General features: G+C 40.0%; 1 protein-coding gene across 12 annotated transcripts in view; it reads left to right on the top strand.

Moving 5' to 3' along the window:
• The first annotated feature begins 1,621 nt into the window (after positions 1-1,621).
• GRIA4 (glutamate ionotropic receptor AMPA type subunit 4) overlaps positions 1,622-26,789 on the top strand; it is a 216,763-nt gene continuing 191,595 nt past the window's right edge. For 2 of the 12 annotated variants that reach the window (XM_061374444.1, XM_061374445.1), the window contains exons 1-2: positions 1,623-2,283; positions 3,476-3,634. In XM_061374444.1, coding sequence (XP_061230428.1) covers positions 2,196-2,283; positions 3,476-3,634 — 247 coding nt within the window. In that variant the 5' untranslated portion in view covers positions 1,623-2,195. Of the gene's footprint in view, positions 2,284-3,475; positions 3,635-26,789 lie in introns of all 12 variants that reach the window. The other 10 variants (XM_061374446.1, XM_061374443.1, XR_009728640.1 and 7 more) reach the window with 8 other exon arrangements.

Consider the following 26,789-nt stretch of genomic DNA (forward strand, 5'->3'; position numbering starts at 1 on the left):
ATTTGGCATGAATTCACATGAGTATGTGTCATCAGGTTAACTTAATATTTTACCTGTTTCCAAGTTACTTGCTCCTAGTGGTGAAGAATCAAACAGCCATTATGGAGTTGAAATATTATTCCATTTTCATTACATTTCACTTGGATTTACAAAGTCAAGAAGTTAAACACTAAAGGATGTAAGAAAGGAGGAACCAAATTTTGAGGAGAATTCAGGGAGACAAAGGAAGCAAGGCAAGGAAGATGGAAAGAAAGACAAGCAAGAGCAAAAGTAGAGGTCACAAAGAGCCATGGGTAAATAATGTGAAGCACAAGCCTGCAGATTGAGAGGAAGGATGGGAATACGTGACAGGAAAGTAAAGGGAAGTAGAAGAGTTACTGAAAAATAAAGGAATGAGTATTCTGAAATGCAGGTGAAGTCTGTTTGCCAGTGATCTGCAAAGAAGTCTTTCAAAGAGTGATTTATTTACAGGAACTCCACACTTTCCCAAACACAGTCACACACACAGTTGCACATGCCCATGCAAACAAGTTTATATATATATCTGCTCTCAGTGTTCTTTGCTTGCTCTTTTGGGTACACTGAGGAGCCCACAGTCATGCTTCAAAAAGCACTGTCACCCACTGCAGCAATTAAAGGGGATGTCTTTTTTACCCCAGAGCCTGGAAACACAGGATGTAGTAACAAACCAAGAAAGTAAACCTTCAGGAAAGCAGGCAAAACTCTGGTCTTGGAGCAAATGTGTGTGTTTGAGCACAGAGCCACAAAGCTCACCTTAAAAATAAAAATTCTTTCATATTGCAAATTAACATTTTAAAATTAAGTTATTTGAGCTTCAATCGTTCCCTGTGACTGACAGAAATCTCTCCACAAAGCCACGTGTAAAACTAGAAGCTCCCCTCCCTGACATACAGCTATTGTTGGGTGATTTCATTACCTATCATTTATTATATATATCTTTTAATAATTAACTGCAATATCCCCAGACTTCTGGCAGCTGCTGTGGGGAACTTCCAAAGCTTGTAAAGAAAAATCTAACGGCACCAAAGACAAAGGTCTAGGAAAAAGGAAAAAAAAAAAAAAACAACAAAAAACTCTATTAAAAAGAGGGGGATATAGAAGGGGGGGGAAGAAAAGGAGAGAGAGGAAAGGCGGCAGCACAGGAGCAGCGAAGTTTTCCTTTTATTTGCTTTCTCCTTTTGGCATGAGTGCCCACAAGCGCTGAGCGCTTCCCTAGTCTCGTCCCTCTGCTCCATCCTCTGCCGCAAACCCCGGCAGCGAGGCGGGGGTCCCGCTGCTCCCGTGCGGCACTGAGCCCCCCCGGAGTGGGAGGGATGTCTGTCTAGCTGCGTCCCCCCGCTCCGCAGCAGCTCAGCACATGCAGAGCCGCCCTGCCACCTTCATTAATAATAACCGGTACTTAATAAACGCCATCCCCAGCCGCGCGAATGATGGGCTGCAGCGGTCGTGCTTCTCCCCATACCCCGCGCAAAGCCCGGGGCAGTGACCTTGCCTGGCCCTCACTCCCTCCGCCGCACAAATTTCCGCGCCGCTGCGCGCACGCAGATGTGCGACCGGCAGAAACGGGGGGAAATAATAATAATAATACTAATAGAAACCCCAAAGCAACACAACCGGCCTCGCCGCTGCCGCGGTGGCTGTAGTGCGCGCAGAACCCGCGGGCAGCTCTGCGGGGCGGCGCAGAACAGGGAGCGCTTAGCAGCTCCGCGCCCGCGGCGGTGCGGGCGGCGGCGGCGGCGGCGTGGGGGGTGTCTCACGGCGCATGTCCGCCCGCCGCGCCGCCACTAGCCGCTCCCCCCCGCCGCCAAACTCACCACCATCTTCTGCATGTGCAAGGCTTGCAGCCGGACAGAAACCGCTCCCCGGCGATGGAGACTGCGGGAAAAATCCGGCGCGGCGGCATGGCTTGCTGAAACGGCAGCGGCGGCCGGAGAGAGGCGGAGCGGCAGCGAGAGAATAGCGAACAGATACTAAAACACAAGAACACGCTAAAAAAAAAGAGAAAAAGAGGGAAGGAAGGGAGGAAACCTCTCTTTTTATTCCCCCTTCCTCTTTTTTTTTTTTTTTTTTTTTTAATTCTTGATTTTGTTTGTAGCCACCTCGTCCTCAATGCCTCTCTGAGCAGCACCTAGCGAGCGAGCGGGAGAAGGCGAGACAGAGAGGCAAAAGAGAAGATGAGGATAATTTGCAGACAGCTTGTCTTGTTGTTTTCTGGCTTTTGGGGACTAGCAATGGGAGCTTTTCCTAGCAGTGTGCAAATAGGTAAGCGCTGCATTGGGCTGTGTGCGTGTGTCCAGGGGTTCAATCCTTTGCAAAGTGAGTTGGGAAGGAGGCTCTTGAGGCAGTTTAAACATTTCTCCTCCAACACCATCCCATTTCCCTGCCTTCGCGAAGAAATCCGCGTGTATCGGTGTACGTGTGCGTCTGTGTGTGTGTACATCTGTGTGTGTGTGTGTGTGTATACCAGTACGTGTGTGCGTTTGCGTGTGGAAGGGAGGATGCTTCTCTTTCGCAGAACTCGCTCTAGCTCCGGGGGTGAGCAGGCTTGGTAGGCAAGGAAGGGGCTCGGGGATGATGCCCCTTGACTGCCTAAACTCCCCCTTCTCCTCCCCTCTCCGAACCCCCCGCCTTTCACTGACTCCAGAGGGATGTGGAGTTATATGCACCGGGAGGATGCGGTAGCCGGCAGGGCTGGGGGGTAAAAGCCAGCGCTACCCTTCTTTCCCTTCTAGTTGGAAAGTTTAGGGGTTTGTAGGTCTGCCCTTGTAGCTCAATGCCCCATCCTCACCCCATTCCCATCTCCTCCTGCTCCCCTCCTCTCAGACGCGTTTCGTATGGGACGCAGCTAGCTGAATTCTATCCAGCTCAGCTCCATCACTGCATCATTTCTCGTGGACTTCTAAAGATGCTGCTAACAAGGCTGAGCTGCTCCCTGCCTGCACATGGCTGCAGAGGAGCAAAGTTCATTATATTCTTGTTCAGTGCAGATTATCCTACACTGAGTTTGTTATTTTCCCTTTTTTTTTTTTTTTTTTTTTGTAATCCAAAAAGCATCGTTCCCCTTAATCAGCCCGCCACTTAATGTAAGAGGCTGTTGAGTAGCTGATTTACCAGTGTGTTCCGTATCAGGGAGATGGAGGCTAAACACTTTAAAAGGTCACTGTAATCATGACAAATCTGGGTATTTATGTATGAAAGGCTGGAAACTGAGAAGTCAGAAGAGAAGCATGAATGCATCAGGGAGGTTAAAATCGATTGAGGACAGCGATTTAAAGGCAGTGGTTGTGATTACGAATATGTTTAGTTCCTTATCCGTTAAAGTCGTAGGACTAGACTTACTGTGCAGCTTTGGGAGAGACAGTTGCTTGGTGCTACAAGATAGTAAGTAGCTTGCAAATAATTCACGCTGTTTCCTTTGCTTTTTGCCTTTCTTTTTTCTGTTTTTTTTTTGTAGGTGGTCTCTTCATCAGGAACACAGATCAGGAATATACTGCTTTTCGATTAGCAATTTTTCTCCATAACACCAGCCCAAATGCATCCGAAGCACCTTTTAATTTGGTTCCTCATGTAGACAACATTGAAACAGCTAACAGCTTCGCTGTAACAAATGCCTGTAAGTAAACATGTGGAAATAACATCATTATCTTGTATTGAAAAAGCATCAGTAAGTCTGTCTTCAGTATAGATGCCTTGTGCAGAAGAGCAAAAGGGGCAGCAATATGTGCTAGTTTCTAAGTGGAGCAAAGTCCCCTCTCCTGCCTTCTGCTAACTAACCTGATGTGACATTTACTTTAGTGTTATTACTGTAGTTTCTTGCTTCCCAGTTTCTATGGAGATGAATTTTTGTTGTAAAAAAAAATTATGAATGTCTCGATCAGTCTGTACACCCCCAGTTCCTCTTTGTTGCTTTTGGGTATGGTGTGCCTTACGTGTATTTGAAAGCATACGATAATACTTGTGCTCACAAATGCTTTTCTAATGGCTGGAAAAGAGACAGGGAAACAGTGGTGTGCAGGATAATATATCTGAGTTGTTTGACGCTGCAGTTGATCTGGTGATGTCACTTGAGGCAGCCCTGCTCTTATATTCTAGGTTGTAAATGTCTCTTATCATTTCGTAATGCATACATCGTGTGGATATGTCTCTATGCATCCATACATTGGTGCCAAATCACGTTAGTATCTGATTTACTTGATTTCACAGACCACCTCAACTGGAACAAATATTCTCTTCCTACTATATATTTTATACACACTCACCTGCACACATAGAGATGCACATACACCAGAGAGGAAATCAGAAAAAGAAATGCCTTTACCAAATGAGGCAACATTTACTTTTTCTTCCTCTTCTTTTTTAAAAAAGCAAAGTATAATTAGCTGAACTTACTATATTTGAATCACCTCAGGGTCCTTAGCGGTGGTTAAACATGTGCTGGATACCGCTTAATCTTCAGTAGTGGCAAAACATTGTTTCTATTTATCTTCATGTAGGTCTGGCTTAGAAAAAGGAATTCATGTTATTATGTAAGACAGTGAGACATAGTGTGGCAAAGCTGAAACCATAGTAGCATTGCTACTTTGATGTTCATATTTTAGGACTTTATCGGTTTTCTTCTGTAGTCTTTTAAGTTTCTGAATTCCTCCTCTTCATTCAAGAGTGAATTGCCTCTGGAAGTAGATACCCTAAGCAATATTGCTGCGTGAGTGTAAAATAGAAACATACTGGAGGAGGTCTTAGTGTTCATCGTGCCTTTAAATTAAGTTCTGTGTTTCTCTCCACTTTATCACAGCCATCTCTGTGTCACTTTTTAATATGTAAACATACAATGTACTGTGCATTTCTCATATATAATTTATTGAATGATTGGAAAATTTATTTATATGAGTCTTTGGTACTCTAAGTTTCAGGATGACCTTGCCACCTTTGTTAACAGGAAAAGCTTCTGAGCTGCCAAAATGGCTCCATTCATTTTATGCAGGAAAGATTGATGTCCCATTAAGTGTGAATTCTATATTAAGCAATGTATCTAGTTGTGTTTAGCGTGAAAATCAGTATCAAACTCCATAAGGAGAAAACATTTCAAAAGGTGCTTTAAAACTGTAAGGAGTAAGATCTATGCAGCTGTATTTCATTGAGAAAATAACACAATGCATGTCAACTTTTGCAAGCACTGATTATGTATTCCATGAAGACAAATGACACAGTAGCTTTTTTAAACTTTCATTTTCTTGTGAAGAGGAAAGGACTAAAATTTTTGCATACTGAAATCAGTAATTTTAGGTGAAGTCAATTATTTTAGATTCTGCCTACACATCCAGTTCTGCCAGATAATTTCTGAGGCTATTGTTACTTTCTGGATTAAGGGCATTGCACAGTATTTCTGTGTGAACATTGGTGGATTAATTCTGTCTTGCATAAATCAAAATTGTCTAAAATTGAGCCATTTCTCTGTGTAAGTCTAACACCATAGATTCAAAAAGGGTTTGCCCCAAACTTTACTTATTTATACTATTCACAGCAGATTCTTCTCTCTCATACCAGACACTTTAAGTTGTATTTACCATGCATTGTTTTAACTGAGGAAAACCTGTCCCTTGATGTTTTTGTCATTTATAGAAATAGTGATTCATAACCTGATTTTTTTTTTTTTTTTTTAACTGAATCCAGTTTCAGTTCCAAAGAGTTCAATGACTCAGAGATGATGAATCTTTACAGTATGGGGGGAGGCAAAGATAGAGGAAGAAAGTAAATGTTTACATTTATCTGTGTGCATGCTCATATAACTCTGTACATCTGTATTAAATAGGTTTATTTAAGCCCGTACTTCCCACTTAAACCAATGTGTATGTTTGCATTAGTTCAAGTTTGTATTTATTTCAATTTTGCAGTCTTGTGCCAGTAATCCAACTACTGCTTCTTTTTTGAAGCATTTTAATACTGAAGAGTATTTTTTAAACAACAGATCTCCTAATGAAATCTAGGCAAACTAACTGACAACTGAATGCACATATTGCATGTCCCTTAAGCTAAATATGAGCAGAATCCTGCAAAAATCAATTGTCTGATAGCTGGAGGACACTGACTTCCGTGTGATTGAATTTGCTGGCTTGACAGAGGCTTCTAAAGCACAGATGTGTGAGATTTTCTAACCTAATTAAAGAACCCCCACCATCAGCTCTGAATTAAGTCATTTCATGGCAATATGAAATGATAACTCTTTGCTGAACCACTGTGAAACAGCGGCTTTGGATCTTGCCATTTGTGTAGAAATTACTCAGTGTACACATCCCCAAATATACAGTACAAAAGCCTTAGAGCTGCTGGGCTGCAATGAATATTCATGTGAGTTCAAGCATAAAGCTCTGAGACATGACCGGTTACCTCTATTTCTCTTCCCATTTACTGCAGAGGTTACTTGTGAAGATTCAGGGCCTGGCCCCTTGCATGTGTTATGGACAGTAAACAGAGTATTTCAGATGATTGTGGGTGGCATATGATCAGATAATTCACTACAACAGTGGAACTTGGATATTTTTTTCTTTTAATTAGATAAAACCGGTTATCCAAATATTCACGCATGTACTTTTGAAACTGGAATAATTTTGGATGTTCAGTTTTTATCTATTTTCTAATGGTTATCTTACACAATTTTTGTTTTCTTCAAATGGGCCCAGAACATTAGTATTTTTATTCTAAATCATGAGTGTATATGAAATGGGTAGCTTAAGCAGATAGACTCTGTTGTAAGTTAGCAAAATTGATCTGATTTATGAGTTTGGAGATAGTCCTCTTCCTTTTCCCTTCCCGTTGCCTATTTTATTTAAACTTTCTTCATTTCTTTTGCACAACATACATTATTCAGAGTATCTCTCTTACTGACAGGGAGAGCTGAAATTATTGTGAACATGAGTAGTACAAGGTTCTTACTCATCAGAGCACAAGACACCAGAGCTGAAACATTTGACTATTGGTGTACATTGGTTTACACCTCATTAGCAGGAAATCCTGCTTGTGATTACAAATCTACCTTCAGCTTGATTTCAGATGTTGGAGCAATGCATTGATTTTTGAAGATGATTGTGTATATTTATTCTTCAGCTGAATGCAAAGTAATTTTCTCCTCTCCATTCACCATCTATATTACATTAGTATACCTCAGCAACGCAGTCAACATTAAACCTGCTTGCATACTCTTGAGGTAGATCTATAATTTTACAAAGAACTGTTTGCCTTCCAGCTCTTGTCTTGTGCTTGAGAAATTTTCCATTGAAGTTTCAAAAATCCTTAATGTGTAACTAGTCTTGCAGTTCTTGTGCAGGATTAGGCTAAATGAGGAAGAAGAGAGATCAATTCAAGTCTTTCATCAGTGTTTCATACTAAAAGTAAAGCTTTTCCTTTTGAGTCTGTTTAACTACATTTGTATTCTGAGATGACTATATTCCTAATAAGTGTAATTTGGGGTAAATCAGACACTCCTTTTGTTTCACCTTTTGCACAACTCAGTTCTTTGTAGATTTTAATCCCAGTAGATACAAAACCCCCCAAATCAAATTTTGTTTATTATATGGCACATGGATTAGAAGAATAAAAGCATAATGGAATTAAAATTTTGTATTTTGGAATAACTTTCCTCTTTTCCCAAGAGTTTTTATTCTCTTTGAGTGTTATTCTCTCTGGACTAACATGGGGTTGATGACCTGAAATTAGATGGCCTGGTTCTGCCTCACCAGCATGAATGCAGTTTCTCAGTGAGCTCCACCAAGGTTGGAGGCAGCCCTCCCGACAGAAAAGAACTTCTCTTATCACCCTGCCATCTCTGTGGTCTTGTCTCTAGGCTTGTTCTTGCTATTGAGGTGAGAGGCAGTGTCATTTTGAAGTTAAATTTTCTGCCGAGGCATCCCGAAAGCTGAGGAAATAGGCTCAAATGTAGTACTGCCTTTATATTGTGACTGTCATTTTACTTAAAGCAGTTTCAGATTGATTTGCTAAGCTACATCATAATGGGATTTTCATTAAATTTAGTTATTAATTCTGCTTTATAATTACAACTCAATTTAGCAGCAGGAATGTAACCTTAGTTTAATAATGAGTGTAATTTAAAACCATGGTATTCCTTATTTAGGAAGTGAGGGTTTCATGGTATTTTGCTATTGAGAGCAGTGCAATATTCCCAAGGATGCAGTCTAGAGTATATTGAGAGTTACCATAAAGGCATACCATACGGTCAGGTTTGAAGTGGAAAGCAAACAGTGTGCCAGTTGGTTAGAAAAATGGAACTGGATTAAATTGAACCCTTCTAAAATAGGATCAATTTCAAAAACCCATTTCAAGTGAGTGGTTTGCTTTAATACAAGGAGTTTATCTCAAGCTAGAGTCCAATTATTGAAAACAATTTCTCTTAAAGTTTCTATTATTAGCACTTGCTGATGGAATCAAAGGATATATGTGTAGTTGGGTGTCATTTGCCATAAGAAGGATTCTGTATATTTTTAAGATATATGAAGACCCATATTCAAAGTGTTTCGCAGCTGTAAACGTGATACTTGTAAAGAACTGTACAGCAAAGAGAAAATTAGCTATCAATAGATCCCACGTATCAGAGTCTGGGTTTAATTTTCAAGGTTATTGTTGGGATAATAAATGATGAGCTTTTGCTGAAATATAGCCAGATTTCTTCAATGAAAATTCAGAACATGGATTTCCCTGGCATGAAACAAGACTTTTGTCCAAGCATGTTACTGGACTGGCTAAAATGTAGACTCAAAAGCATTATTACAGGCTACAGAAATAACCTAATCTTCGTTTTAGAGGATTAATAACAAAGACTTTGTTCCTTCGTTCTTTCTGCAGAAGCTAATGCAGAGCAGTACCTCTTGTGTAGGACAGAGCACTTAACAAGTAAATTAAGTTGATTAATATCAGCTTTATCATTGTAATCTAAGTTTGTATGCTAGTCAAAATAGCTCATGCATTTCATTTTTAGGTCTTGATTGTTTTGAGACTTGCCTGTTCATGAGAGAGGGCGACTTCTGCTTTGATTTCTTAACGGTTTAGATCCTACCATGAATTGTGCAAATTCAGGTAGTGAGCAGGTGAAGTTCTTTGGGTTTAAACATGTTGGAATGAATAATCTTTTCTCACAGTTCTTATTCTTTAATATATGACTGATTTAAAGGGGATAAAGCTTGTGCTTGCGCAAAAGTGAAGAACTCCATATGATTGCACAAGTATAATTAGAAGGAAAAAATTGGCCACCTCTATGGATTTCCATTAATCTGGCTAGTTGGCTTAAGGCAAAGGTTTGGGACAAGTACAGCACCAGTCTGCTTTTGTAGCTTAGGTGGGCATACTGAAGTAACATGTTGGGACACAAAGTCAAGCCGGATAATTTGTTCCTGTGTTAATCAAGAACTGTTGCTCTGAATTTGGGAAAATAAATTTACTCAAGACTACATGATCACAGTGTCTTCTTTGGAAATTTTTACTGTTGCTTTTCTTTTAACCATTTTTCTCAGGAGTTTTATTATCTTCTTGTATCTAGTTTGGGTTTTCACATAACTAACATATTTTTATGTCTTTATTTAAAAAAAATAGTGGCTTTTAGCAGTGCTGCTATGGATTTAGTTGTTCATTAATGCAGTTATGGGTTGAGTATTCTTAAAACTTCCGTATCAGAGATACCTGGTTTTATGCACCCAAGTTCAAATACAGAGGCTGTCTTACATTTTGGCATTCAGAGATGTTCTAGTATTTTCCACAGTTCTCAGCGGCATCTGCATTCCAACGGGAACTGCTTACTGCTGAGCACTTAGGAAAATTCGTCCTTCTCAGTGCGATAATGCATAGGTCAACTGTCTTGTTTCAATAGTGTTACTTCATTGTGAGGACTTTGTTTCTTCCCTCTTCTTTTTCCCAGAGTGACTTGTTCAAATAATCACAGCTGGGTTTTGCATTTCTAGTTTCTTACGATAAGAAGGTGGAACCAGAGTGTCACATACCTATCACCTTTGTCTTGACAGTGCACTGTAAAGACCCAGCCCATCCTTCCTCTTCACCACACTCCTCAGAAGCTGATTATAGATAAACTTTATGTTGGACTAAAGGGGGAATACCTGGTTATTTACTGAAAAGCTACTGTTCTTGCTGGGTTTTGGACAGCTACACTAACATTAACAAATTCCAGTTCAAATATTGGCCTTTGTCCTGCAGTTTTTTTTCCCAGACAGAGCTGTCTGTGATTTAAACAGGGACTCTACCTGAGCACGGATTGCAGACAGCAACCCATTAGAATGAAGGAATAGAAGGAATCGGCTTTTTTTCAAGGTGAGCAGGTTCTCATTCTTTCATGTCATAGCTCGAACTTTTAAAAGTATTAAATTGCTTAATTCCTCTTATATTAAAAAAAAAATCAACAAAAAGCAATTTAGAAATCAGACCCCTGCTACATAATTGCCTAATTTAAAATAATGTAATTCGGACTACTGTTTTCTTGTGTTCCACAGGCTATTTCAATCTTCTATTTATATACAGCCATAGATCCTGAAAAATGCAGTCTTGTGCAGCATCTATCTGTATTATTCTAAAGTCCTGGACAACATAACCGTGACTACAGGTTTTTTTTCTGTACATACAACTAGAGCACAAGAGAAGCAAAAAGCTCTTACACTTTTCACCAGCTTATTTGTTAGATTATTTGCGGGGAAGGGCTTTGAACACATTTTGAAGACTGTTCTTAAAATACATCAGCTTTTAACTATTCATTACAGTTCCTTGCAGCCCCTCTGTGGGTTTTTTTCTGTTCCATTTCTGCACGCATGCTCTTCCAATTGGTTTTGGGACGTATTTGTGTAGTACACTTTTACACCCACAGAATTTGGACTTCATTTTTATTTGCAGATCACCTTTCAGTACAGTTTAGGTATACCCAATGGGTATCCATCAAATACATGTTTTAGGAGTGTTCACAGGTAGTGAGAGTTAATTGCTGGAAAGAATTGAGGATTTTACACATTTCTTGCCTCGGTTCTCAGATCCATTTCTAAATGGATATGGAATTTACATTTTCATGTTGTGGTGCAAAATGCGATGCATATGTTAGTATAAGAAATTATGATACAAAGTCATTTGGAGTAATTGTACAAAATATCCTGGGTTTGATAATTGCTTTCAAAGTTACATGTTATTCTTCATTTCTTCTTGTTAAAGATTTTGCTGATACGACATGGATTTTTTTTTCAGTATCAGGGTCAGATGTGTTTCCTTAGTGGGTAAAATGATTCATGTAGTACATATTCAAGGTAGAGACAGGGGAAACAGAGGAAATTCTTGTAGAACAAAGAGTACAAAATGTAGCATATTCTTTGCCTGCAAAAGCTTCCTGTTCTACTTTAATGTTTCTGATTTACAGTAGCAGTATTTCACACTACTAGTTTATGTGAGATATGGGTCTGGATGGTGCTGTGTTCAGGTCTGGAAAACATTATTGAGGATAAGTGAAAATCACTTTATCAAGCACAGATACATTAATGTAAAATTCAGGAGTAAAAAGTTGTAGTGTTTTTAAAAAAGTGCATGTGCATCAGCACATTTTGCCCTTTTTTGCTCACATAAGCTGATGGAACAAAAAAGAACAAGACTTTACAGACCCACAGTCTTAGCAGATTCATGTAGGACCTTCAACTAGTGATTTCCTCCTGGTTTTCAGTGTGGATCTCTCCTGGAGATGCTTGCTTATGAAGGCCTCCAAGGCTTGTTCATTTCCATCCATTTAAACTGAGAAGAGTGTTTAAGAATGGACTTTTAAAAACCACTGCAGCTGGGAGGATAATTTCCTTTGAAAATCAATAGTCACATGCTCTTGGCTGACAGGATATTTTCTCACTTCTCCTCCAAGTAGGAAGTACAAGCCAGGTAGGAAGCTGACTCTTGCGGCTGCTTGCACACCCTGTTAACACAGTCTCTGTTATCTAGCTATTTGTGTGGCCTCCAGTTGCGACCTCACCAGAGGGTTTTCATTCTCAGGTGCTCTCTTTTTAAAATAGGTTCCCTTATTCAGTGCCTGTCTTGGGTGATAAAAACAACAGGATAATACTATAAGTAATACGTTACTGTCTGGAGACACAAGTAAACATGCAAGGAAAGGAGCATAAGAGGACATTGGTGTATTGGGACGACATACGTCTGCATCTGTTGCAGGATTACATATGCCCCATGAAAGTGTGTGGCTGGCAGGTCAGGAGTAGTGCCATATGGAAGTGTTCCAAGTTACAAGACCTTATAAATGATACAGAAAAGATGTGAAAGCAGTCTGGGGGATGAAATGTTGTGTGATGGCTCTGAGCATCATTGCTTCAAAGAAGAAAAAGTAAAGGTCACCAAAATAAATGGGAGAGTGGATAGCATGTAATAGTGTTCACAGGTTACTGTGTTCTAAGGCTAAATGGCACGATTTTGATCACCCAGTCTGACCAGTGACATGCTAGTCACCTAGCCTCAGCTAATTTCTTTATCCAACCTGTAATTTCTTTCCAAATAAGTCCAGTCTTGAACTAAAGACTGAAAGAATCACAGGTAAATTGTCGTGCCATCAACACATCATTTGGACATATCACCTACTGTGTGTATCTGCATTAAATGTAGTAGTGACACAGAGTAGGCAAGTAGAAAAAAAACTTGCCTACTGGGTTTGTTGTTGGTCTTTAATTTAGAGACATACCATGAGCATATGCATGATTTGCATCCAGTCATCACACTTGTGCAGTTCCCAGAGCCCCCTGAGGTTTGTTCTGGCTGGTTGGTGCTGTGTCTTGCCTGTGCATAGGGGAAGTTTTGGACACCTTTAGTAGCCAGGCTTCTGCCACAGCAAGACATGTAAGTTCCCGTGAAAAATACCATCAGTGGACACAAATGGTGGGTTTTCCTCCTCTCCTAAGCCCACAACAGGGAGTATGGCTTGAAGCAATAGTAATATAAGCTTGGTAAATACATTCAAAGACCATTAAGTAAGATTTTGCTAAGAAGCATACACTGATCCCCATTATTTGTATTATCAGAGTCATCTACCTGCAAATGCAACTTAATGGTCATGTGTGTTACACATATTTCACTTTCTGTGAGGCACAGAGGATGTGAATCTATTACTGCTTTCACCTGGAGAGTTTTGGCTGTTACCTTAAGCTACCAAGAGTTATGAATTTAGCTTTAGAAGTCCCTGGTTTCATCTACTTTGTGTGTCTGAGGAGATGGCAGCCTGAACACAAACATGATGATGAATGAGATTTAATACACAGGAATATTTGCAGAAAGCAAAAGCCTGAATAAAGGAATACAAGAAATTCTCCCATAGCTGTCTTTGATGATCTGTTGCACTATATCGAATAGCACATGTATATGGGAAGATGAAAAGAAGGACAAACCTTTTATTTCCTTATACCGCAAGTAATTAAAAGAGAGACACATAGCAACACAAGACCTAAGCAATTAATTTATGGTACACTAATAGCCGTACTTGCAGTATCCTGTGTACTACTAGTCCATCCATTAAATTATTTGCTTAAATGATTTATTATTCCATTATTATTAAAGTCAGATGGAAAATGACAAAGTGTTTTTATACTAACTTGCTCAGATAACTAACCCAGACAAAGAACAATCACAATTAACGCAAATGCGTGTGTGCAGAGTGTAATTGGTAAGGTTTGTCCAGGCATGTGTGATAAATCAAGATCCCAAGCAGGAGGTGGGTCTGCGCCGGTTCTTTGGGGCCCCTTCCTTCAGGGACCCCTGGGAAAATTACAGATTGCTTGGAGTAAGGTGTTAAATGAGTTTGAGACCTTTCACCTGAAGTTGCTGTACACCTTCTGTTCACCCCCTGTTGGATGGTAGAAGGGGTTCAAGATACAGTAGGAGCTGTGTATTTATAAACCAGCATTATTCAGTGATGGGGAAGTAGACTCATGAGAACAGAGGAAGGACTAACTGCTCACTGAATGGGGAATTCTATGCCTCTGAAAAGAAAGCAGAAAGGTGTGGCTGGTACTTGTGAGGTAGGGATTATAGCTGGTGTGAGCTAATGTGACTGAAAAACTTTAAGGTTGTGCTAAGCTAAAAAGTTAGTACAGAGGGAGAAGTAACAGCTAGTCCATGTGTTCACTGGAGTACAGTAAGAGTTAATAGTCATGGAAGAGCATAAACTAAAAGATACTCTTCAGAGACAGAGGGAAAATTCTCTTCCATCAGCTGTCCTCCTCCCCTCCCTGCTTGTCATGAGAAAATCAGAACAGTCTGCAAGAAGCAGTACCAGTGAAAGCAGTGGACATGGTACTTCCTGAGCTCTGCATCGCTGGAGAAGTGTTGTACTGGAGGCATCATGGGGCATCACAGGGAATGAATCACACATGCCCTTCCTGCCCCACACCTTGGGACGGGCTGCTGTGGCTTCTGTGATATGTTGATTACAGATAGACATCAGCTTAGCTACTGCAGGGACAGAGGAAAGGGAGAGAACATAAACCATTGATTTCTTGAACAGCAAAGATACAACATCCTATACGACCTCAGAAAAACTGTGTCCATTTGCATCTCTGTCTGTCTTACCCCAAGTCTGCCTTGGACTCCATCATGGTCAATCGCAGAGTCAACTAGGTTGGAAAAGACCTTTAAGATCATCAAGTCCAACCATTAATCCAGGACTGCCAAGACTTAAATATTTGAAGGAAATGAATGGAAGGAGGGAGTGGTGGTGTTAAAAAGACAGTTTATCAGATGAACTAGGTTGCTTTCCTCCATTCTTCTCTGGGTCTTTGACAGATGTTGAAGGATGATGACAGATGTTCCTATATTTTTATTTCCTGATGAAAGCCCCCAAAAGCCTATCATTCTTCCAGTTACTGTCTATGATGGGAATCTTTTGCTGGCAGGCACCAGAGCTTCACACCTTAGTCACATATTCTTTGTCAGACTTTCAAATACTGTGCTAAATGGGAGACTAGCAGAAATCCTTTGGGCAATTACAATAATCGGATAATAATAATTATTTCAGTTCCTTGTACTTACAGGGTCTGTGAGATTAAAGTGAGATCCGGCATAACATTACACTTTTGAAAGGTGTGGATATCCCCTGTCAGCAGCATCACCTTGCGAAACAGCTCTCCATGGCCTCACATTCCTGCTCCTTTATATTTGGTATGGTCAAGCAGGGCTGTACTGCCACCTTCCTATTAAAGTCTGTGAGCAACTGACTGCACAAATAAAGAAATGAAAGAGAATATACATGTGGGGAATCAGCAGCATGAAGAAAGTCTTGGTTTTGGCCTTGTTTGCTTGTGTCACTGTAAATGACAGGAGAGCATTAAGGGGTCGTCTCTCCAGTTCAGAGGGAGCATGCTTGCATGAGGTGTTTTCCTTTCTTGACTGCATATTATGTAGACTTAGGACCATTAGTGAGAGTTAAATGTGCACAACAAAAAATATAACACAGAGATGTAGCTTTAAGCCGGTTGGTTTCTTAAGATATGCATTAAGATAATGTGCTACCTTCCCATCTGGTCCCATGTATGAAAGTATTGTCTGCAAATGGTTGGTTTATTGGTACAATAAGTTAGCATTACTTGCCTACTGAAATAAAATCCTCTGGGGCCTTTCCCTCGCCCCCCAAAAAAGTGTTCCACACTTAATTAAAATTATGAACTTCAACATCTGTCTTTCAAAGTGTTGTGCCTATTGTTAGTGCTGTGATGATAAGTTCCTTAGGGATGTGTGTGACCATAGTAAGCTGTTACCATAGTTTTTCACCAAGACAAAAATAGAAAAGTGATTTAAAATTCGATTTTTTTTTTAATTTTATTTTTCTTGTGGTGGTGGCAGCCTGTAACTCTCTACATTAAGAATACAGAACAACTCCAGCTTTTAGTGGAAGCCTGCCTCTTTTTATCACCTCTCTTAGTAGATGCAGAGATGGAAGCATCCAAAACCTGTCAGAAGACAGGAATGCATCAAACTATCTCCCTGCATCTGTGGCATCCATGATTGAAAAAGCTGTGTTTGGCACCTCAATTAATTTGGCTATCCTGATGCACGATTTCAAGAGAACAAATTAATGGTTTTGTATCTAATACCCTGGAAGCTATTACACCAGACGGTGGTCCCAAAGGACTGCGGCAGATGTTTGCTGGATTCTGCCTCTCCAGTGTCTACCCAGTTAAGTAACTCCATCTTCATTTGGCTGTGCCAAGGACATGAGGAGAGTGGGAGAGACGATGGCTGACAAACCTGGGGTTCCTGGTGCTTTTTACTCCTAGAGCTACACACCACACAGGAGAGGGGCCAAGTGAGCAAAACTGCATAGGGAGCAAAACAAGGGTGGGACTTATATTCTTCTCCTCTGTGGCTTCCTGTATGTATTTATGACTTATGCCTGCACTCTGGCTTTCTGAGAAGTATCTGTGAGAGAATTTGAGCACAAGTTTGATTTCCAGAGCTCAAACTGCTTGCTTTCTTAGCATTGTTTCTTGTGTCTCAAATTATGCACTTGGCTGACAGTGTTTGTCACCAAGAAAGATTTGGAATGATAAGGACAGGTCACTGAGGCTATGCTACAATGTTTTGGGATGGTGTTTTAGGTTGTGTTGCAGAGGCAGACACATGTAAAAACATCTGATTTGGCTTCTTCCATGTGTGTAGAGGAAGCTTTACAAAACGTTTAAATAGCAAGCGGGTTGGAAATAGATGGTCTTTGAGGTCCCTTCCAACCCTGATCATTTTATGATTGAATGAAACATCTTTAAAGCTCTCTATTTTGGCTTTATGTTGATAACTGTAAACATTTAGGAGATTCTTTCTAAGAGATGTTGAAGAGACTTGATACATCCTGGCAGGGAAATCCCAATACTCCATTCAAAGCATGGATGGGAGTTAATTTAGTTGGACCAAGTTGTTAATTTCTGGCTGAAACTGTTGCCCAGGCGTCTGTGTAAATGTGTATAGCTAACAGAGAGCTGTTTTTTGTTTGGTTTTTTTGTTTGTTTGTTTTTTGTTTTTTGGGGTTTTTTTTGTACATGCGTTTTCACATTCCTTTTAGCTAATTCAGTGATCAAAATACTAAATCTAGCACTCAGACATCTTTTGGATTTATTATAGTCCCTGAAGGACTTTGACTTACAGTTATTGATACAGGTAGTTTTTAAAATTTATGACAGAAATAATAACTCTGTAATGATATTCATTCTATTGCATATTTAGAGCTAGAAATCCCTGGGACAAAGCTTTGCCTCAGTGCTTTGCTGTCCCTCACAGTGCATGGAGGCAAGGGACATTTCAGAGACTTCAGACAGTTCTCAGAACTTGCAGAGGTGTAAACCCAGAGTGAAATCTGTCCCAGAGCAGCAACTGGTATATTTAACTGTATTTCAGGTGCTCTACTTATCACCTAATTACAGTTTTCTGCTATTCAGGGATGTGCTCATTCATTGCAGGAGTGTTTATTGAGTTGACTCTGTCCCACTCCACACCTTCCCAGGAGGATGGTCATCTTCAGCAGTTTGTTCTGCCCCTCTTGCTGCTCTGTTGTCATCCGCAGTAGTGCCCAGAGCACACTCTGGGTGTCAGGAGGTTACAGCAGAATCTCTTGGGTTTAGGCAGTAATGAGGGCATCCTGGAAAAAAGAGAACAGGCAGCTGGAGGCAAATGAAGTCTCAGTGAACCACCTGATGCAGTGCTGTCTTCCAGTACTCAGCAGCGGAAAGGACGTGGAGCATAAGTGTGCAGGGATATACACTGTTTCCTGGGAAGGAGTGGGAAATGGAAACCATGTTTCTTTTACACTTGTCCTTAGGTAGGGTCTTTCCTCAGGCTGAGGTTGAGTTTTCACTGAAACAGTGTAAGAGTTAAGTATTTTTACCTTAAGGACTAAGAAACTGATTTTGGTGTAAACCTAAAACAGCAAAGAGCTTTCTTATAAGGGCAAAGGCTGCTGTAGTCGATGGGTTTTGTTATTTGTGACTAAGGCAGTCTTTAGTCAAATAGACAAACTATAACCTGAAGGAAAGCCCTTCTTCAGTGTGGGCAGAAAATGTCTTTAAATTAGTGTCCTTCGATCATTCACGTCTTTGTTAGAGGAGGGTTAGTGATGTGATCAGGTTTGAGCAAGATGAATGGCTTTCCCATATGCTTGGGGTGATAGTTTTGCTTTGTTGTTGGGGCCTTTTTAATTGTTTACTTTGGTTTATCTCACATTCAAAACCAAGAGCCAAGAATCTCCTGTATGAATCTTAGAAATCTTAAAATCCCTTAAACTCCAAAGTGGGTGAAATGTGGGCAAAGCTGGTGCTTTCCATTTCAGTGAGGCACACCAGGGCAGGCGTTGTGTTGGATTCATGCTGTTTTATAGGTCATTAATAATCTGTGGAGGAGCTGCTGCCTCTCCATCACATTGAGAATTGGCAGTGCTTCTGTGCAGGGCTTTTGGCTCCTCTCCCTGCAGAGTGCTGGTGTCCCTGTCTATCCCAGCCCAGCCCAGTTTGGCCTCAGGAAGGGACTTGCACACACCTGGGTAAAAGGCTTGTTTTAGGATGGAGATCAGGTTAAGCTGATAGGATTGTGCTAAAGCCATGTAGGGCTGCAGCTATTTGAGACTATTGGAGCAAAACTACATTAAACTCCATCCCGTGCCATTGCTGCCTGTGCTGAGCAGTGCCAATCTCTGTGGCTGGCTGCTAGGGTCCAGATAAGGAACTGCCTGGTGCCTGCCCACCCTCATCCTCAGGCAGCAGGGCTGGAGAGGTTATTAGCTGCTCTTCCATAGAGGTAAGAGCCTGTAAACACTTGATTATCAGCCCCAGGCTTACTGCAGCCAGTACCATCATTAAAAGCTCAATTGCAACCACTAAGGTGAATGTAAATTACTCCAAAAATAGGGGATTTCAGAGGGAGACTTCCAGACTTTTTAATAAGCAAAATAGCTACTGCTTGTTTGTACACCTTGAAATTGTGGGGAGTTTGTTCTTACTCTTCAGAGTTAATACACCATGGTTGTGTCCTAACAGCATGTCTGCTAAATGTTTCTAGCAAGACATCTTGAAATGCAGCCAGAAGACCTGGAGAGCTGCATACCTTGCTTTTAACAGAGTGACAGCTTCAAGTCACACACCATGCCACAGCATAGCCAGGATTGTAAATAACAAATTTTAATTACCAAGTATATTTATAATTCATTAATAAGAGGTAGACAAATAGACCAGTCTGTCTTTGCAGTAAAGACAAATGGAAGATTGTGAGATGGTAATAGATGCTGGAACAGAATGTGTGGCATTTTTCTTTCCTCCATTTTGTCTTGCTGCAGCTATTTTGCTTGAACTCTCAAAGTTGTTCTGGGAAGAAGGGCTGGAAATAGGACAAATGTACATCCATCATGAATGTTCAGAATTCTGAAACTGAGCTTTAAGTACAACGTGAACTGCTAGGCGCAAAACCTGGAGGAGCAGCCTTAATGTTTTGTTATTTTCTGCGGCAAATATTTCTCTAGTTGTTTAACAGCACTCATTTAAAATCTGGACATTTTGAATAAAATAGGTCTTAATCACATCCCTTCCATTTGTTCTTGCATATATAATTTTAATTGACTTCATGATAAATATTCCAGGAACTGCTTATCTGCTTGGGTGGTATGATAGACTATGTCATTGATTTAATGGCATAAAACCATGTTTAGGTAATGAACTTTTCACAGTCTTTCTTTTGTAAACATATAATCATCTACTTCAGTGATTCTTTTTCAAGCTAAATTAAAAGTAGCATGTGAGAAGAGTAATATATATGCAGTGTATCACTTATTCAGCTGTAATGTGTGTCTGTATAGCAGAGTACACTGTTGCCTAACCATCGGGCTGGCTTTGGACAAGTAATCAGCTATAAGAAAATGATGAGTACCTAATTTTATATCATTAGAGATAATTATTGTAACTGGGAATGCTTTTAGCCTAAAGGTGAGTAAATGACACCTGTGCAATATATATATCCATGGTTTGAAATGTCAGTTTAAAAGAAAAATGTAGTGGGACATAAAAAAAGGAATTTTTCAGTTTGTTCATAACATCCGATTTTTGTGTGGAGGACACTTACAATGAAAACGGCATTTAATAAAATGTGCTAGTTGTGTGTAGGTTTAGAGGCGGAAATGTGTTACAGTGCTCCTGAACGTGGTGGTTCTTCGACTGATTGGACCAAGGCTCCTTGGCCCCCACCAGCCCACTGACTTACTTTCCTCACTCTGTGTCATGCACGTTGGGAACATAATTCATAGGTGAGAAGGAACACTGTTGAATGAAAAAGGTTCTTGTCATTTTAAAAAGTCAAAAAAAGGCAAGGGCATGGCATACATGCTCCCCAGTGAAAGCCACATACCCCACTGCCCACTGTGAACATACCTACTCATATATGTAAGGTTCAGAAGCATTCCTTAGTCTTTTCTTCACAGCTAGTATTTTTCCCAGTTGATGGGGAGAAGAAGCTTTTGGCTTCCTTGGTGTCTCTCACCAAAGGGATTTCAGAGGTGTTTGTATTTTCCTTTAACTAAGTTTCTGAATGGTCCATGATTTATGTGGAGTATCAAACTATTTTAAGTGGCTGGTCAGATTCATTTGCTTTCTGTGTGCTATGATGGGGTCTTGAGAGCTGAGATCCAGAGCAGGGCAGGCCTCTATTGCAGGTGGTCCTTGCAGCAGGATCACTCCCCATGACTGCTGCCAGAGAGAACAGAAGCAGTCTGGGCTGTTTTCTACCAGTCAGGCATCTGGGGCCTGATTTCCAGCAATGGTGTGCTGAAGACACCTGCTGCTTCAGCAGCTGGATAGCTAATGGGAGATGCTGTTCCTCACTTTTCTGAAAAATAGGGCTCAATTTTTCTCCCGGTTGAGTCACTGTGTGTCAAAGGCCGTTTGTTTTGGTCTGGAAAAAAAGGGGTCAGAAGGGTTTCTGCTGGAGCACATACACGGGTTCACCCAGTTACAGAATCAGTAATCACGTGAAGTGACTTTACCATCATCTTCTGTTTCCATTTTAATTTGTAAAATGAATAGAATCAGACAAAATCCCCTTCTTTTATCACTTGTATAAAAAATTCAGAAAGATTTGATATGTGCTGTATGTGCAGAAGCATCTCCTAGGTATATGTGTGTGTCAGAATTACTCTAGATCCTTTTTCCAATGGTTTAATCATCTATGTGCTGAAGATGGAAGTTTCAGGTTTTGTAGATGTTCTTGTCCACAACAATCTGTTTGTTTAAAAATCGAAAATGTACAAAAAGTCAAAGAAAAAGAAACGGTATAAATTGGCGCTATTCAGTGCCAATAATTATTTCAGGGCATGTTCTTATTCCACATTTCTGAGAGTTTAAGGGAACACTTTTGCACTTCACAAATAAGTTATCCTCTACCAATGAAAAGTAAATGCACTGTACAGACAAGCTACAAGTAAAAATAATCATTGCTATATGATCCATCCAACGTGCATTTAGCAATTCTGCTTTATAAACAGGGTACAGATAGTACTGTGTCTCAAGGCCCATCTCAGAGAAAAATTTGTTTTCAGGCTTTTTCACATAAATCTGTTGAAGTCAAAGTCATTGCAATTCTGTGTGTGCATAAAGTTAAGCACAATTCTAAATGCTTAGCTGAGTATTTCAAAGCATTTCAGTGTTCTTTAGGCCAATGCACAAATATTTAACAATTGGGAAAAGTGAAATGTTTGCTGGAGGCCAAGGAATCAGGACTGGGAGCATGGAGTACACTTTTAGCCAGCAAAATTAATTCCCTGATTGTAAAGGGCAAGAACAGTCACTGAGCTATTGCTTTACTATTCTGTTTTAATAATGTATTAAAGATGTCATCTAAGCTTCTCACACATTAATCTTTGCCTGAAAAATAGGTCTGAAAATAATTCCTCTGTTTGGTTTTGGGCTGTTGTTTAAGGAAAATTTATGTACATGCAGAATTTTTAATAACAGTTGAGGTATGGAAACAGTTGTTGCCAGAGAGCAGGGTGAACTTTCAGGCTTTTAGAAATAATGCTGTAAGTTAAAGTAATTTATTCCATATATTTTTACTGCATTTCTTCAATGTTTGTATGCAACAGATTCAAAACAAACGGATGTGTTTCTGCATGGTGAGTGGTAGACCTATGGGACTGTTCTCTGAAGAAAACTGGGGATGCACAAAGTTTGTATGGATTCAAGTACAGATTAGCTGCACACTGGGAGAAGGCCAAACCACTTGGAAGCACCCAGTAGCTGTAAATAGTTGAGTGATGGGATAATATTCAGGGGAAATATTTATTTCTGGCCACTACTGGACATAGGTGGATGCTTGCCTGGGGCAAAATTATCATTCTTATTTTGGGAGCTATTTCCAATCCCATTGCAATTACAGTCTTTATGTAGTGTTGTGCTGACATAAGAACAGGCAAACCATGGTGGCAAACCAGCATCTTTGGACTGGTGAGACTGATCCCCAAGTGTGGTTTCCTCAAAGTGGGGACCACCAGAGAGTGCTGCTCACACTGTTGAGAATCAGCCTTGTACAGGTGTAGGTGGTAGCATGGGATAAAAGGTGAGGGAGGATGGGTCCCAGTGAAGTAATTACGTGTTCAATGCACACACTGGCACTAATGAAAGCCTCACAGGTATTTCCAGAAGAGAATGTACCCTTTCTACTCATGAACATCAAAGGATCCATAGGGTTACTGATTAGGAACTGCAGCTTCTTTTACTTAAGGAAGGCATGGATAATTAATGATTTTGCGTTCTGATTAGAAAATTAACATTGCTAATGCTGTTACTAGATAACTGAATTTTGGTATCATAAAAGCCTTTTGAAATGCAATTTGACAGAGCATATATCAGATTAAATTGGATTGATTATGGGAGTTTTGAAGTTGTTGATTTCTTTGAGAGCTCTGTTAATGAAGCATTATATTGTAACAGAACCCATTAATAGCACTGTTCTACTTAGCTAACAGCCCATTACCCTCAATAGGTAATAAAGTACAGATGCAGGGCACCACAGCAAGCAGGGTAAAACAGGGTGCTCCACTGTGTCCATTATAGATCTTAGGGTACAGTTCTAATTTTGTGGTATTAACCAGGTTTGGTTTTCACTGTCAACTTGGGCTGATAACAGTGAGTCTCGCAGACCACTGTCACAAAGCAAGAGCATGGTTTTGCACTGTCTATTAACTTCAGTGGATTGTTGTAACAGTATGACGTGGCAGGATGGTGCAGTTACAATATTCCATCTATTTGAGGAACTAGTGAAAAGAATTGACACACTGGTATACGCACTGTGACCCTCCCAAAATAGCAATGAGGTAATTACCTGAATCTAGTTTTCCTCAGTTTCTTTTAGTCAGGATACTTTTCTCCCCAAAGGCCAAAGAAGCTGGGTTGTACTCTGGGGTACTGTGCAAGAAAGGAAAAATGTGCATTAAATATTAAAATGAGGAAGTCAGCCTCAAAACTAGTCATAACTAGAGGCTTTGGCTGCATACCAGAAGCTCTTTCTAATTCTTTTACAAACTTCCCTGCTTTGAATCTTGGCCAAAACCTGATTGTTCTATATAGTCAAAACTGTGGAGAGAAAAGGACTTGGCGTCTCATTTCTGAATGTTAGTGCAGCATCTGTGGAGTTCTTTGCCACTTTCCTATGCTTTACTGTAATGGAGTAAGGTAATGTAGTAATTTACTCATGGAAGGCAGCGTCAATGCTGACGTGCAACTCAAGAGCATCATCCAAAGTACAGTGGTGTGTAGGTATGACAAAGAGTTATTTTTCATCTTCTGAGCTTTTTGATAATTGTGATGATGCAGGGAAAGATATTTGCACAGCTAGCAGCTGAAATCTGCACTTTTTGAGGTCAGGAAGATAGGAGGTCAAAAGATAATAAAACCCATGGTGCTGTTGTTACTCTTTGCAGTAAAATTGCCCTTAATGCAGATGTTTCCAAGTCCACAGTTACCTACTGTGGTTGTCTAAGAGCCCTAAAAAGGAAGCAGCCTGTAGAAGAAACAACTAAAAGGGGAAATATGTTACACTCTTCTAGATAGATAGATACAGTTCTGTTGGCATCCTGGCATTCATGGTCTACTTCCTCTCAGGAGATAACACAACATTTTTCTGTGATGAGAATTTCGGGCATGGCAGGAAGATCAGAGATGTGAGAAATTAGGTACTTTCTGGAGCTTTCTTTTTATTTATTTGCCCCAAGCATCCCTGCATGATTTTGACTGTAAGAGGCAAAATCTGGGCTCAGTAGAGGTTAATAGGTCTGAGAGCAATAACCCAAGTAAACCTAAGTGCACCTGTCAAAGACTGATAAGAGCATGGGTCTGTCAGCTGCATTTCTCTAGTTCTGGAATTGTGTCAGTTCAGTTTCCTCTCTATTTTATTACCTTTTAGTGACACAAATTTCTCAGGAGTGTCTGATTCCTTGCAACCCACAAAATATAATTCAAATTATTTGCCACTGTAACTGCACTCACAGTCCTGGAACATTTAAATTCTGCCTGCATTACAGGGAGAATTGCAGAAGGCAGTTGCTAATGTTTTTAAAAGCCCCAACGCGACAACAGTAAAAAAGCAAGACAACACTGCTGGCTTTTGATGTTAGACTCCTCTTTTTTAGACTAAGGGTTTTTTAAAAATTAACATGGTTTTACACAGATGTAATTAGATTGAGTTCATTGGCATTCACCTGAATTCACATTGGCTCTTACCCCTTCTTGTTTAGCAAGTTTTCGGTTTCAGTGATTTGGATTTAATTTTGAAAAGTATTCACCACACCTGAGGTTGGAGGCTTGTGAAGCAGGGGCTAGACTTCTAGGACCTAGAATTTTAGTTTCATTTAGAGAGAAATATGTCAAAACCAAAATGAAAGTAGGCTTCTCAATCAAGAAGGCGTTTGTTCTGCTCTACTTAAAAATAAATAAATAAAAAGTTATTTTACTTTCAAGAGGGGCAGGAGAGATGGGGACATGAAAAATGGTTAGAAGGAAAGGGCCAGCAGATGTGGGAGAGGATGAAAAACCTGTTGTTAATATAGTCTCTTTAAGTCAAGTTAACAAGAGAGTAAGGAGCAGACGGAAAAGATTTACTGTCATGAGTCAAATAGGAAAGCAAGAAAAGCAATTCCAGAGCACTGCAATGTGGGAATAGTTGTGCAGCCTGGACCATACTCCATCTAAGTGTCATCCTGCCTCTAACAATTGCTACTGGAGAATATTTATAGAAAAAAGGCCTGTACAGAGTGATCATTGCTTTGTGACCTGTGCAATTTCTGGTAGAGTAGAAATTTCTAGAGCCAGTGTGTGTATCTATGCCATGCTGACTCATTCCATCAGTTTATCTGTCCTTCATGACTGTGTAATCCCTTCTGAATTCTGAAATCCACACCATCCTGTGATGGGAAGGGGGCTGGGGAGCTCATATTCATGACCTACAGTGTCTTTTCTTCTCTGAGTTATTAAATGAATGGGAAGGAGACAAATCTTCAGCTGCTGGCAGTTGCTTTTGGAGAATTTATGCAGAAAGCTGCATCAAGCTGACTGATTAAACTAGACAGAATGTTTCCTCCAAAATATCATTTAGCCAAACATACAGATTTGTTGAAATTGAGACATTTCATTAATCCATTTAAATTTTGCAAGTACGTTTGGCAGCTTGCTCTCTCTACCTGTCTCACTTTCCCCATCTCCTTAGTAGTCATTATATTCAACTTAGACATAGTTAAATACTAATTTCCAGTTTCACTATTTTATATTTTTGTTCTGAAATCAACTTTAAATTCAGTGTAAACTCTGAGATTCCAAAATTATGCAAACCCAGAAGGAGATTTTGCTACCTTCAGTTATGCTTCTAACCGTTAAGTTGTCCCACACACATAGAAAAGGGTTTTTTAATCTCTAGCCACAGTCGATGTTGATTTTATTTTCAGAATTGCAAGCAAACTGAAAAATAAGTTGTTCAGGCAGTTTTCCTTCTGCACTTTCAGGAAAGTCACCTAAAGTTTAATTTTGTTTCAGAAACCTCAGTTAATAACATTTATATTGTAGTATTCATTTGTGTATGCCAGCCTTTCAAATAAAATATGTATGTCATTGGTACATGACATGTAATAATCAAAGAAGTAGGACTGCAAGACTGGGTCATATTAAATTCTCCCCCTAAAAATGTTAAACTTTATACTCTTTCCTCACCTATGAAGTTGCTGCAGTACTCTTTGTCTCCTAATGATTTTTGTGACTACTTGGTCAGTCAAAATCAAAACAACTAGCTTTTGAAGACACTCCAGACTTGTCAGACCCCTTTGAGTAGGTGGGATTTGACTAAAAAGAAGATGAAAATGACAGAGTAAAATTGTCTGAAATATCTATGACCTCTTTTCCTGAAACCATTGCAGTAAAATTTTGGAACATAGAAGTGCATGAAGACTTCCTTTTGGAAACTGTTCTTTTAGGATAAGTAAACCCAGATCAACCTTAAAAGGTATTACAAATCTGTAAGAATGATCAGAAAAAGCAAATGATTCAGTAAGTGGACATAATATGCTAAGCCAGTGCACTAAGGCATTTCAGTGAGCAGGGACAGTGCTGAGATAAGTCTAGAGCTGTAATGTTACAGGTAGCTGTTCCTTATGAGAGTTATTAGGTCTCTACTTTCCTTGAGAAAGAGTAGATATCCCTTTGCTTGCTTTAATATCAACCTTATACGACACTTAGTAG

Source organism: Neopsephotus bourkii, unplaced genomic scaffold (assembly GCF_033783945.1).
Source record: "Neopsephotus bourkii isolate Nb327-2 ecotype Australia unplaced genomic scaffold, CSIRO-AGI_Nbou_v1 NB_1638, whole genome shotgun sequence".
Lineage (NCBI taxonomy): Eukaryota > Metazoa > Chordata > Aves > Psittaciformes > Psittacidae > Neopsephotus > Neopsephotus bourkii.